This window comes from Eleutherodactylus coqui, chromosome 8 (assembly GCF_035609145.1).
Source record: "Eleutherodactylus coqui strain aEleCoq1 chromosome 8, aEleCoq1.hap1, whole genome shotgun sequence".
In the NCBI taxonomy this organism is placed as follows: Eukaryota; Metazoa; Chordata; class Amphibia; order Anura; family Eleutherodactylidae; genus Eleutherodactylus; species Eleutherodactylus coqui.
In genome coordinates this window covers 152336050-152350405 of record NC_089844.1, presented here as the reverse complement: position 1 = coordinate 152350405, position 14356 = coordinate 152336050, and the positions used below count along the sequence as shown (strand labels likewise).

Here is a 14356-nt window from a genome sequence, read left to right as displayed (position 1 = left end):
GAGCGCCGCCCACAGCTGGCCTGCTTGCTAGATTAGGGCCACAGCGTGCATCAGTATATGGTGGGTGGCCTATTGGCCCCCTAGCTAAGAGGCCGGGATGCAGTTGCACCCCCTAGCGGTAGGCCAGTGGTAATAGCACCCAGTACATCATTCATCTCCGTTAGGAATTATATACAGCCATCACACACTGAGCCTTTTACAGTTGTCACTGATGTGTAACGAAATATCTCTGCCATCATCTAGAGGGCACTGAGTAACAATCTGCACCGTGTATTTACTTAGCACTTTCCTTGATAAGAGATGAGTACAGTAAGAAGAGGATGAGTAAATAATGGTCACGATATGGGTATTGTAGGGCTCTTATGCCGTTATTCAATGGGTCAGTATACCAGGTTATAATAGTGCTGGAATGTTATAAGAGGAGCAGCTGATATCACATATATGAGGTAAATGTCTCTGGAGGTTATATCTGTACTGGAGCGTTATAAGAGTAGTGGTTGATAGTACACGTGTATGATGTAAATGTATGATGCCCCTGCTCCGGAGGTTACGGTATATATGTATTGGGGAGTTATAAGAGGAGCTGCTGATATCACATATATGATGTAAATGTCTCTGGAGGTTATATCTGTACTGGAGCGTTAAAAGAGTAGTTGTTGATAGTACACGTGTATGATGTAAATGTATGATGCCGCTGCTCCGGAGGTTATATATGTATTGGGGAGTTATAAGAGGAGCTGCTGATATCAGATATATGATGTAAATGTCTCTGGAGGTTATATCTGTACTGGAGCGTTATAAGAGTAGTGGTTGATAGTACACGTGTATGATGTAAATGTATGATGCCCCTGCTCCAAAGGTTATATCTGTATTGGGGAGTTATAAGAGTAGTGGTTGATAGTACACGTGTATGATGTAAATGTATGATGCCCCTACTCCGGAGGTTGCGGTATATATGTATTGGGGAGTTATAAGAGGAGCTGCTGATATCACATATATGATGTAAATGTCTCTGGAGGTTATATCTGTACTGGAGCGTTAAAAGAGTAGTTGTTGATAGTACACGTGTATGATGTAAATGTATGATGCCCCTGCTCCGGAGGTTATATATGTATTGGGGAGTTATAAGAGGAGCTGCTGATATCAGATATATGATGTAAATGTCTCTGGAGGTTATATCTGTACTGGAGCGTTATAAGAGTAGTGGTTGATAGTACACGTGTATGATGTAAATGTATGATGCCCCTGCTCCGGAGGTTATATCTGTATTGGGGAGTTATAAGAGAAGCCGCTGATATCAGTCACATATATGAGGTAAATGTCTCTGGAGGTTATATCTGTACTGCAGCGTTATAAGAATGGCTGATATCAGTCACTGATATGTAACCAAATATCTCTCCCATCATCTAGAGGACATTGAGTAATGCCCCATTTACACGGGACAACTGTCGACTAAACCGGGTGACGTCACCGCTAGTTGTTAGCGCCCGTGCAGAGCGTTTAGACAGGCAGATCACCGCTGAGCATCGCTCACTTCTCGCTCAGCGCGTCACATTCTATGAGCGTTTAGACGCAGCGAGAAATCAGCGATGATTAAAAGCGAGTGGGAAACGAAAAGTAAACGATGGCTTTGCCTTTAAATGTAACAATCATTGCGCATTTTTCTTAGTTTGAACTAGTTTTACGCGGTTATCGTCCCGTGTAAGTAGCCCTAATATTCGCATTCCGTATTTACTTAGCACTTCCTTGATAAGAGGTGAATACAGTAAGCAGACGATGAGTAAACAATGGGCATGATATGGGTATTGTAGGCCATTATGTAATGGGTCAGTTAACCAGGTTATAATAGTGCTGGAGTGTTATACAAGGAGCGGCTGATATCACATATGATGTAAATGTCTCTGCAGGCTTTCAGCACTGAAGAGAAACAATCCCGGGAAGTCCTCCGTTTCTAAGGAGTCGGGAGGAGGAGCCTATTTTTTCGACCCCCGTAATGGTAGCCAGGCATCAGTGTAATTCTTCACTGGGTTCATCTTCGGAGGGGCGGAGGTCTTAGTCTACAGGAGACCCGACTACAGGCAGATACATCGTTGAATCATTCAGTCTTTCACATTCGCTGTATCAGTGACTGAACAACTGAACGAGCGGGGGTTACACCGAATAATGAGCGAACGAGCCAACGATGATTTTTATGCCTACAGAAAATGAGTGAAGAGCGGAAAGTGAACAATTATCGTTCGTCGTTTGGTAATTGGCGCGTTTAGACCGCACGATTATCGTTCACTTTCGCTCATTTGAATGATAATCGTTCCGTCTAAAAGCACCTTTAGTGAAAAGTTCCATTAAAATGATGACATAAAAGTTCCCCTTTACTGAATTAAATGGCCCCAGAGCAATGGTGAATGATCTAGGGTTTGTGAATAAGAACATAGATCCGGTGGCTTTAAATGTGGTACAATTAATCACAAGGGAGATGAAGCGTCACCAGAATCCCAAGAATCTCCATAATGTGACGCTGTACTCTGTCATCTAGGCGAGTCCTGGAGGCGCCTTGAGATGTCCTGGCCGTCAGGTTTGGCAAGGTGGAATCTTACTATAACTTCTTACAAAACAGACAGAACCATCATGGGAAAGAATGCTACTCCTCCACATTCATACTGGTAGAGGGGTGGCACATGCCGGACATGGCGGCCATTTTTTCATTGCATTTCCACCTTCACTTGTTTTGCTCATGTGGTGGCTCCTGTAGATGTATAGTTCAAACAGTCCAAGTGAATATTTGGGATTGGAGGTCCAAGTTCCTGGTGTTCAGGCCATCAGGGCCAGTGGTGCCCCCATTCATTTATGACAGATTATTTTACCTATTACTTTGTATGGCCACAGAGGGAGTACTATTGCTCTGTTTGGCGCCAAAGTGGGCACTATTACTTTGTGTGGCCACATAGAGGGCACTATTGCGTTGTGGGGCCATAGAGGGGGCAACATTACGTTGTGGGGCCATAGAGGGGGCACCATTACCTTGTGGGGCCATAGAGGGGGCACCATTACGTTGTGGGACCATAGAGGGGGCACTATTACGTTGTGGGACTATAGAGGGGGCACTATTACGTTGTGGGACCATAGAGGGGGCACTATTACGTTGTGGGACCATAGAGGGGGCACTATTATGTTGTGGGACCATAGAGGGGGCACTATTACGTTTTGGGACCATAAAGGAGGCACTAATACGTTGTGGGACCACAGAGGTACAGTATTATTTTGTGTGGCAAATAGGGGTATTTTTATTTTGTGGGGCTGCAGGGGAATACTATCATTAATAAGTGGGGACACAGAGGGCACATTATTAGTAAATGGATACACAAATGGCACACTATTACTAAGTGGGGACATAGGAGGGGGACTATTACTATGGGGGGCGGGGCTTACTGAGAGGTTCATTGAAGGTAGCAGTGGAATGGGGAAAGTGTGCAAAAAATGAGTCATGAATGGAATAAGGTGTCATGGTGGTTTGGGCTTGGTTACAGAAGAAAAACGGACGTCACTAATCAAAGGGAATGTCACCTGTAATCACTGGAGGCATCTGCACTGTAATCACTATCACTGTGTAAAGCTAGTATTTGGCTATTATTTGGTAACTGCTCTATTAAGAGCTATACCAGCTGAATCACTGTATCTAAGCCCGCTGTGTTAAAAGAGTTGTCTTGCATATAGATTTATTTTTTGGAGGGGGAGCAATTCTGAGTTTTACTATAGGGTTCTATATACACCCCTGGCGGGGCGCCTTCTCCCTGCCATCTCACATGGATTGCAATGAGACTATTAGTGTCACACCCCTGCCCCAACTTCTTGCTGAACCTGCTCGGCTCCTGGGCTCTACTATGTCTGCCTCACGCCCTTCTCTATTTGACATTACATTAGTGATTCGGAGATCGCACTCCTCCCTTGTGTGAAAAGAATTCTCTGGCATCTTCTGTCCATCCAACCTAACAAGATGCGGGATGAGGAGATTCATTGTCTCCTTTGGGTTTCACCAGGTAGAGCTAAATTTAGATGCAAATCTGTAAGGAATTAATAAGATTTACACCCATATTGGGACACAATGGAATGAATCAACCTAAGGAAACCATCAACAAGCAGGACTGCTGTTGCTGATGGGCCTTATTATAGCTTTGTTTTATAATTATCCATGTAGGACGTCCCAATAGTCTGATCAATGTATCAATACCTAATGCCTGCATTAGACACATGGTCAGAATAATGGATGTTAAAAGCAGCTTGCTGATGGTTTCCTGGAACTAACACTTGCAGCAGCTCTCTCCGATATTACATTTCATAGCAATGCTTCTTCAATCATATGCCACAACTAGTCAATATATTAGATTCCTGCCTAGCACAGTGTAGAAATTGTATTGTGTTATAGTGTCATTGAAACCCTTTGCACACCTAGTGGTCACCGCTGGTATGACAGTCATTTTGCAAGCAGCGGCCTGGGAACTGTGATCCCAAAGAAACTAAGATTTTCGTCTTGTCTGATCTTGCAAAACAGTCACCAAAGTTCTATGACATTCCCACCCAGGGCAGGGTTCAGTAATGGTAAATGGCGTCATTGCCTAGTGCCCCTATTTCCTAGGTGGCCCCTGAGGACTGAGCTGGAAATATATAATGGCAGTATTATTAGGTCTATATTGTGTGGGCATTTTACAGTGGTATTATATGGGCTACATTATTTGGTATTGCATGGTGGCATTACTTACACATGTATTATTTGGCATTGTATAACGGTATTATTTAGGCTTCTTTATGTGATATTGTATGGTGGTTTGATTTAAGCTCTTTATTTGATATTGCATGGCAGTAATATTTAGGCTTTATTTTGTGGACATTATATGGCGGTATTATTTAGGCTGTATTGTGTGGGCTTTATGTAGGCAATATATAGGCATTGTTTGGCAGTACTATTTAAGCTGAATTGTGTAGGCATTATGTATTGTATGGGCTGTATTATTTAGCATTGTATAGCACTTTTATTTAGAGTGGTTGTCCGGTTAAAAATGGACCAAGCAGTCCAGTGCTGCACCCCATGACTCTCCTGGTCTGTGTTGACAGCACAAGTCAGGTGACCACTGCCTGCCAATCGGATATAGCATCATCACTGCTCCAAATACTGGAATTATGGTGCCCAGGATGGGAGCACTGAAGCTAGGACAATGGGTGATGACGCTACGACCTCTGATAAGCAGGTAGAAGTCACCTGACCTCCTCCGTCAACACAGGAAAATTGTGGGGCTGTAATCCAGATCACCAGGGATGAAGTCGGGTAAGTACCATTCGTTTTATTGCTTTTATTAATTTGGACTTAATTTAATTAAATAAATAAATAAAAAAATCAATTTAACTAGACAACCCCTTTAAGCTGTATTGTGAGGACATTACGCATTATATGGGATGTTTTATTTGACACTATATAGCAGTATTATTTAAGCTGTATTATGGGGTCATTGTGTACTATATTGTCTGAATTATTTTGCACTAGATGGCAGTATTATTTAAGCTGTATTGTGGTGGCATGATGTATTATTTGGCATTGTATGGTAGTTTTGTACTGTATGGCAGTATTTTTTTGGCAGTGAAGACCCTACTTTACTTGTTACCCAGTGCCACATTTTTCAGTAACATCAGCCCTGTTTCTTCCATAGAAGGTGCTCTTTGAGTTGATGTTCAGTATACTAAACAGAAGTTAATCCAGCCACAAGTACGATAACGAACGTGCGGCGTCCTCCATTGTTTGCAAACAAAAGAGCCTTTTTCTAATCCAGTGAATGGAGGCGTCATGACTGGGAAAACAGCCACCAGCAGACAGGTGCCAGTAACGCGCCCATGACAAGTCAAATAACAGTCCTGATGGCTCTTAAAGGGACCTTGTGAATGAGACATCCCCTTACTATGGGCCTACACTTGGGACCTCCATATATAAAGTGGAGCATTGAGTCATATTCAAGATGGCACTCTGTATTGGGAAGACAAGGACGTTTTGCCACTTCTACTATAAAGGAGCCCCCATATAACGAATGATGGCTTTAGTCAGTAGAAGTCTAACAGGTTGGCTAAGGAGTGCTGAAGGCTTGTGCCACACGTTGCAAAGTACATTGGCCAAGAAACATATGGCCCTTCACAACAGAGTGACCCTTCCATGATGCCGGAGGGGTACATGTGGCACTAATTTTAGACCTACTTGGTGCCCAATGGAAGACATACATAGATAATGACAGCTTCATGAGGACCTGGAGATCAGATGAGAACTATGTTGGTGCACATGGTGTCTTGGCACACTATCAATGAGTGATCATCTCCATCTAGCGATGTGTGATAGGAGGCCCACCAGTGCCCATTTGTGATTGCTGCCTGAGTACTTGGTGATTCATGTGGGATGTGTCCAAAACCAGTCTGCTCTGTGTCAAAAACATGGCCACATACAAGTTCTTGTCCCCTCCGAAAGTCACATTCTTGGAATACCTACAAAAAGTCTTGCCGAACCAGAGGAGCGAGCACTGCTCCTGCAGGAGGGAGGTCTCCAGCCCAAGACCAGAGCTTCAAGAAGTTCACACCCACCGATAATTCATTCATTAGTAGTTGATAGTTTATGTAAATTAGGTTTAATCTCTGTATAATGAAGTTCTGTAATTTTCTAATAGACTGATGCTACTAATCATCATTGAGATCTCTGTTTGCTGTCAGTGAGTGGAAACACCCTTGTTTACATCCAGAGGCAGAAAAGCTGTCCTGACCTAAAACTTCTCACAGCTGTTACAACTGTATCTGGTCCAGATAAGGCCGAATGCACATGGCTGGATCAAATCCCGCAGCAGAATCTGACCTGGTGACCCCTGCGGACCCCTGTTGACCTGTCCGCAGTGTTCTTCATCTGTAATAGGGATATGCCAGCTGGTGCACATGCACAGTACAGATGATGCTGCGCTGCCACTAGGCGATGACATGGCCCGTCCGCACTGACAGCTGCGGATCAGACGGCTTCCATTGACTTCAAAGGAAGTAGAATACAGCATGTTGCAATTTTTTCGAGCAGTGGTAAAAAAAAAAGAAAAATCACAATTGATTTCTGTTTGCAAGCAGCGATTTTTAATACCATGCTATGGGCAGTATCGCCCGCTCCGGATTCTGCGATGCAAATACGCCCATGTGCATTGGGCTTAATTCTGTGAGCTACTGGTTGATACATTTTACTGGTGTCCTTGTGCACACGGGCGTACGGTCGCCCAGAATCACTTATTGGCGCAATTATATTCAGGCGACTACCGGCCTGTGTAAAGGTGCTATTACACCCAACGATTTATCAAGTGAGTAATGTCAAAAATCACTCATTCGCTTGTAGAGCCTGTTAAATCGTTTATGCCGCTCAGACGTGTTTTTGTGTGCGTTTCCATATACCAAAAAAAATCTGCATAAAATTACACTGATTTTGTGTGTAAATGTGCAGCGAATACGCAGTCTTTCTGCGTACGACGTGCGGAAATGCGCACCTAGATAGATCATGCCGCGTATTTTTTCACAGGATTGCGTGAAAAAAATACGCTCATGTGAACAAACCCATATGAATCAGCGGGATCTATTCACTGCATATTACATGTGCAAAATTTGTGCAATTGCGCAAATACGCCCGTGTGAACAAGCCCTAAAGGTACCTTTACCCTCCATACCATGATGGTGCCGGATTCTATACCTCCTCTCCCTATAGTCACAGTCCCATCCCCAGGTTACTCCTCACACATAGCCGGCGGCTGTCTCCTCGCACTCTCACCGTCCACATCCACACGGTCTCCTCGCGCTCTCACCGTCCACATCCACACGGTCTCCTCGCGCTCTCACCGTCCACACGGTCTCCTCGCGCTCTCACCGTCCACACGGTCTCCTCGCGCTCTCACCGTCCACACGGTCTCCTCGCGCTCTCACCGTCCACACGGTCTCCTCGCGCTCTCACCGTCCACACGGTCTCCTTGCGCTCTCACCGTCCACACGGTCTCCTCGCGCTCTCACCGTCCACACGGTCTCCTCGCGCTCTCACCGTCCACACGGTCTCCTCGCGCTCTCACCGTCCACACGGTCTCCTCGCGCTCTCACCGTCCACATCCACACGGTCTCCTCGCGCTCTCACCATCCACACGGTCTCCTCGCGCTCTCACCGTCCACACGGTCTCCTCGCGCTCTCACCGTCCACACGGTCTCCTCGCGCTCTCACCGTCCACACGGTCTCCTCGCGCTCTCACCGTCCACACGGTCTCCTCGCGCTCTCACCGTCCACACGGTCTCCTCGCGCTCTCACCGTCCACACGGTCTCCTCGCGCTCTCACCGTCCACACGGTCTCCTCGCGCTCTCACCGTCCACACGGTCTCCTCGCGCTCTCACCGTCCACACGGTCTCCTCGCGCTCTCACCGTCCACACGGTCTCCTCGCGCTCTCACTGTCCACATCCACACGGTCTCCTCGCGCTCTCACCATCCACACGGTCTCCTCGCGCTCTCACCGTCCACACGGTCTCCTCGCGCTCTCACCGTCCACACGGTCTCCTCGCGCTCTCACCGTCCACACGGTCTCCTCGCGCTCTCACCGTCCACACGGTCTCCTCGCGCTCTCACCGTCCACACGGTCTCCTCGCGCTCTCACCGTCCACACGGTCTCCTCGCGCTCTCACCGTCCACACGGTCTCCTCGCGCTCTCACCGTCCACACGGTCTCCTCGCGCCCTCACCGTCCACACGGTTTCCTCGCGCTCTCACCGTCCACACGGTCTCCTCGCGCTCTCACCGTCCACACGGTCTACTCGCGCTCTCACCGTCCACACGGTCTCCTCGCGCTCTCACCGTCCACACGGTCTCCTCGCGCTCTCACCGTCCACACGGTCTCCTCGCGCTCTCACCGTCCACACGGTCTCCTCGCGCTCTCACCGTCCACACGGTCTCCTCGCTCCCTCACCGTCCACACCGTCTCCTTGCACCCTCACCGTCCACACCGTCTCCTTGCACCCTCACCGACCACACCGTCTCCTTGCACCCTCACCGACCACACCGTCTCCTTGCACCCTCACCGTCCACACCGTCTCCTTGCACCCTCACCGCCCACACCGTCTCCTTGCGCCCTCACCGTCCACACCGTCTCCTCGCGCTCTCACCGTCCACACGGTCTCCTCGCGCTCTCACCGTCCACACGGTCTCCTCGCGCTCTCACCGTCCACACAGTCTCCTGCTCCGCACACTCATCATCCACACGGTCTCCTTCTCCGCACACCCACTGTCACCGGCTAGGCGAGACTACTGTGTTTCACGGATCCATAGGCTATAATGGTTTAAACGTAGGTAAACTCTGCGTACATTTGACTAGGTTTAGCCTGGCATACGTTCCCGTGCGGAATGTTTTTCTTTCTCGCAAAAAAGTATGGAAACGTTTTCTTTTTAGCATTGCAGTCAATGAAGAATGTCTGACAACGTATGGCTGTATGTCACATAATCTTAACGTACACGGTTTTTGTGATCAGGGGGAAAAGCGTTGAACAACAAAACCTGATAGAAAAAAAAAAACTCAGTGAAAAACTTATACGTTTTTCTTAAAATGGATCAAAACCTATAGCGCACACACACGATTTTAAAACCGTAAACGATTGGTTAAACTGCAGGCGGTTTTGCACACACGTTTTTTTGCATTCATGGAGCGTACATGAAAGTAGCAGTGCGGACAGCCCTTGGCTCAGGTGGCCAAACATGGTGCCCCAGGTGTATTGGGGTCTACCCATCAGGCAGTAACAGGGGCCTTCCCCCATAGTCTTCAGACCACCAGAGCTCAGTTCACCATCTTTAATGCCAGTCTATGGGTGGGCACACTGCATACCAGGCCCTGGGGGAGGGGTGTCTTATAATGAATCCTGCAGTAGGTGGCTGCTACACGGAGTGTAGGTCTCTACGTAATCGCTGCGCAAATGTTACATCCGAGCCGCACAGCCATGTAGCAGTTACAGTCCACTGACCATGACACAGTGGTGATGCAACATTTACCATCACTTCTATGGGAGCTGGGGCAAGTTGTGTGGAAGTCTCCCTGCCAGGCTGTTATGGCATGCTGGGAGTTGTGAGGGTGGGCTGCGTAGGGCAGAGGGCCTTGACCTATGGCTTTATTTAACTGTTGTGAAACTACATGGCGGGCCGCCGAAAACTAGCACACACTCTTATGAGAGCTGTCTAAGAGAAAATCTGTCTGTTGCCCATAGCAACCAATCACAGCGCAGCTTTAATTTCTAATACTGCTGAGGTAAAATGAAAACTGCGCTGTGATTGGTTGCCATTACTTATACTGCTGAGGTAAAATGAAAGCTGCGCTGTGATTGGTTGCTATAGGCAACAAATATTTTCTGTCAGCTTTCATAAGAGTGTGGTGCCGGCCTACTTTTCAGCCGCCCACCCTGAAATTTCACAACAATTGGAAAGCCACAGGTCAAAGGTCTTATACAGGCCTGACACCAGGAGGCAGTAGCTAGACTCGGGGCCCCAGAATCACTTGCCCCTGCCCTGTTGCCCACTATCCCCAGAAGCACTTGCCCCTGCCCTGCTGCCCACTGTCCGCAGAATCACTTGCTCCTACCCTGCTGCCCGCGGTCCCCAGAAGCACTTGCCCCTGCCCCGCTGCCCACTGTCTTCAGAAGCACCAGCCTCTGCCCCCTGCCCACTGTCCCCAGAAGCACTTGCCCCTGCCCTGCTGCCCGCGGTCCCCAGAAGCACTTTCCACTGCCCTCTGTCCCCAGAAGCACTTGCCCCTGCCCCACTGTCCCCAGAAGCACTTGCCCCTGCCCCACTGTCCCCAGAAGCACTTGCCCCTGCCCCACTGTCCCCAGAAGCACTTTCCACTGCCTTGCTGCCCGCGGTCCCCAGAAGCACTTGCCCCTGCCCTGCTGCCCACTGTCCCCAGAATCACTTGCCCCTACCCTGCTGCCCGCGGTCCCCAGATTCACTTGCCCCTACCCTGCTGCCCGCGGTCCCCAAAAGCACTTGCCCCTGTCCCCAGAAGCACTTGCCCCTGTCCCACTGCCCACTGTGCCCAGAAGCACTTGCCCCTGCCCTGCTGTCCCAGGTTGTAGCTTTACAACAGCTGTAGAGCGGCAGATTGTGAATCAATGAAGTAGTAGTACATCCTCCTCATCCTCACGGCGTCCACACCTCAGTTGCACAACCTGTCACATTCTGGTGCGCAGTGATGGATGGGTCCCCTCCACGCCCAGAGAGCACAGAAGCCGGGGTGCCACTGCAAAACTCAAAATGCTCCCGCTGATACCTTACACCGCCCATCATGCCAGCGCAGGAGGGCAGGCGTTGTTGCTGGGGTCAGTCCTCATTGTATGCTAACATGATGGTCCATAAGGTAATAGAGGATGAAGACCCCTCTATATAAGGACCCCACAGCGGAGTGCATGCGCTCGTAGTTTGGACAGGAGGAGCTATGGGAGGGTGGCTGAAGGACAGGTGCGAGGGTCATGTAAACACTACATATCCATGGTCTCTACCGCTGGCCTTGTCTTCCATCCTGCAGAGCTGACACTCATCAATGATATGTGTCACACAGAAAGAACAATGGAGGACAGCCCTGTCCCTGACATCAAGGATGGTCGGCCGGGAGCATAATGTACAGGAAGCTCCATTAGTATCGGAGAGCCGGGGGAGGAGAAGGGTCACCATATAGTGTCACCTGCCCGCAGCCTGGAACCCGGCCAGTTACTGATACTATATATAAGAGTCCAGACATCTCTAGGCCTAGAGTGACCACAACTAGGGACTATACAGGGGGCTACAAACTAGAAACGAGAGGAACCAAACCTGGACTGACAACAAGAACCCAGAATACCCAATACTAGAACCCAGTGTAACGGGCACTAGAACCCAGTGTAACGGGCACTAGAACCCAGTGTAACCGGCACTAGAACCCAGTGTAACCGGCACTAGAACCCAGTGTAACCGGCACTAGTACCCAGTGTAACTGGCACTAGAACCCAGTGTAACCGGCACTAGTACCCAGTGTAACTGGCACTAGAACCCAGTGTAACCGGCACTAGTACCCAGTGTAACCGGCACTAGTACCCAGTGTAACCGGCACTAGTACCCAGTGTAACCGGCACTAGAACCCAGAACTTGGTATAACTAGCACTAGAACCCAGTATAGCCAGCAGAACAGAAACTAGGACAGAGTTATATAATACAGGCCCCAGAGCCCCGTATAGCCAATACTGAAAATTCCATACAGTGAATTATATAGTCTGGCGCTTCCAGATCCCAAAACGCTATACACAGTGCAGAACCTCTAGACATTACAGATGTGTATACGGTATGAATGATTTTATCTTCGCACAGTGCTAGTCTCATAGATGTATGTATAGTGAATAGGCGGCAGAATGCATAGCATATAGTTGATGGCTAGTGTATATGTGGGGCAGGAATTGTGTATAAATGACATGTATGCTCTATAGGTGATAGGGTAAAGATTACTTAATAGGTGATATGTCGTACAGGTGAGGGGCTCTGCTCTATAGATGACAGTGTACAGGTAGGTCATTCTGGTCTATGAGTGACAGTGTACAGGTAAGTGGATTCTCTCTATAGGTGACAGCGTACAGGTGGGTCACTCCTGTCTATAGGTGACAGTGTACAGGTGAGGCACTCCTGTCTATAGGCGGGTGTACAGGTGAGTATCCCCCATCTATGATTAGCAGCATAAAGGTGGCTTACCCTTGTCTATAGGTTACACTGTACAGGTGAGTGGACCCAATCTATGAGTGACACTGTACAGGTGAGTGGACCCAATCTATGAGTGACACTGTACAGGTGAGTGGACCCTATCTATGAGTGATACTGTACAGCTGGGTAACTCTAGTCTATAGGTTACAGTTTACAGGTGAGTGGACACTATGAGTAACAGCGTACAGGTGCGTCACTCCTGTCTATAAGTTACAGTGTACAGGTGAGTGGACGCTATCTATGAGTGACAGTGTACAGGTGAGTGGACCCTATCTATGAGTAACAGTGTACAGGTGGGTCGCTCCAGTCTATAGATGACAGTATGCAGGTGAGTGAGTTGTCTCTATAGGTGACAGTGTACAGGTAGGTCACTCTGGTTTACTCACATTTTGGGCTGCGCAGCGTTGGGGCTGTACTTGGCAGCATTCCGCTTCTTGAAGAGGGAGCTCATGTTTCCTCGGTGTGTCTGGGTTTCGGGGTAAGCTGCGGTGTGGAGGCCCCCAGGTGAGGTCCCTTTGCTCGGAGTCTCTGAGGTGTTGGCTCCTGGCTGGGGAGGGAGTCAGTGAGGAGCTGGGATCCGGCTCTACAGGTAGGAGGGGCAGGTTATTATTACCTGGAAGGTGGAGCAGCCTGCAGTGTACACTCCACCTCTCCTACTGTCACAGGTCAGCAGCATGTACTGTCCTGGGCCGGGCTTAACCCCTGCACTGCCACCATGCCCACAGCCAGGAGCACAGGGCAGGGGGGTACATGCAGATCTGATGAGAGTGCATCCTCCTATACCAGAGCATAACTCCCATTATTAGGGCATGCTGGGACTTTACGTTTACTTCATTGAACTTACATGCCAGCTGGCAGCAGAGGGGTTAATCCCATGTGTTCTGTTTATAGTGTAGATAGGAGGGGCTTAAAGTGACAGCTCCAGGGGGAGGAGGAGGGAGGGGTGCATACCAGAGAGCCAGGAGGGGCCACAGCTGACATCCCAGGCCAGAAGAACTGACAGGCTGCACACACTGTACACAACAGGACAATGTATGGATGTAGGTCATCACATTGTGTATCATATGATAACCCATAATATTATATCACAGTACCTTATATAATATTATATTATATATTCTACGTATAATGAGCTGATACGCCTCAATCATATATAGCAGTGTAGGGGTCCTTCCTTATAGTGTGCAGTATGTCGGATATCATAGCAGGTCATTTATGTATCTCAAAGAACAACATCAGCCAGAATTTGGGATGCGCTAAACAAAGGGGTTTTCACTTTTTTGAAGAAGAAGGAAAGTAATAGTGCCATAAAGTGCTTCATAACACCACCATACAATACCAACATATAACTGTTGTAGAGTACCTATATAATAGTGCCATATAGTGGTTTATAAAACCACCATACAATACCAACATATTACTGTTGTAGAGTACCTATGTAATACTGCCATATAGTGGTTTATAAAACCACCATACAATACCAACATATTACTGTTGTAGAGTACCTATATAATAGTGCCATATAGTGCTTAATAGCACCACCATACAATTCCAACATATTACTGTTGTAG

At 48.2% G+C, this 14356-nt stretch overlaps 1 protein-coding gene across 1 annotated transcript in view; it reads right to left on the bottom strand.

Moving 5' to 3' along the window:
* The window catches only part of PPL (periplakin), a 56545-nt gene extending 43173 nt beyond the window's left edge, over positions 1–13372 (bottom strand). The window contains exon 1 of the mRNA XM_066576708.1: positions 13172–13372. Within this exon, the coding sequence (XP_066432805.1) occupies positions 13172–13236 (65 nt within the window). The 5' untranslated portion in view covers positions 13237–13372. The remainder of the gene's footprint in view (positions 1–13171) is intronic.
* Positions 13373–14356: the final 984 nt, after the last annotated feature.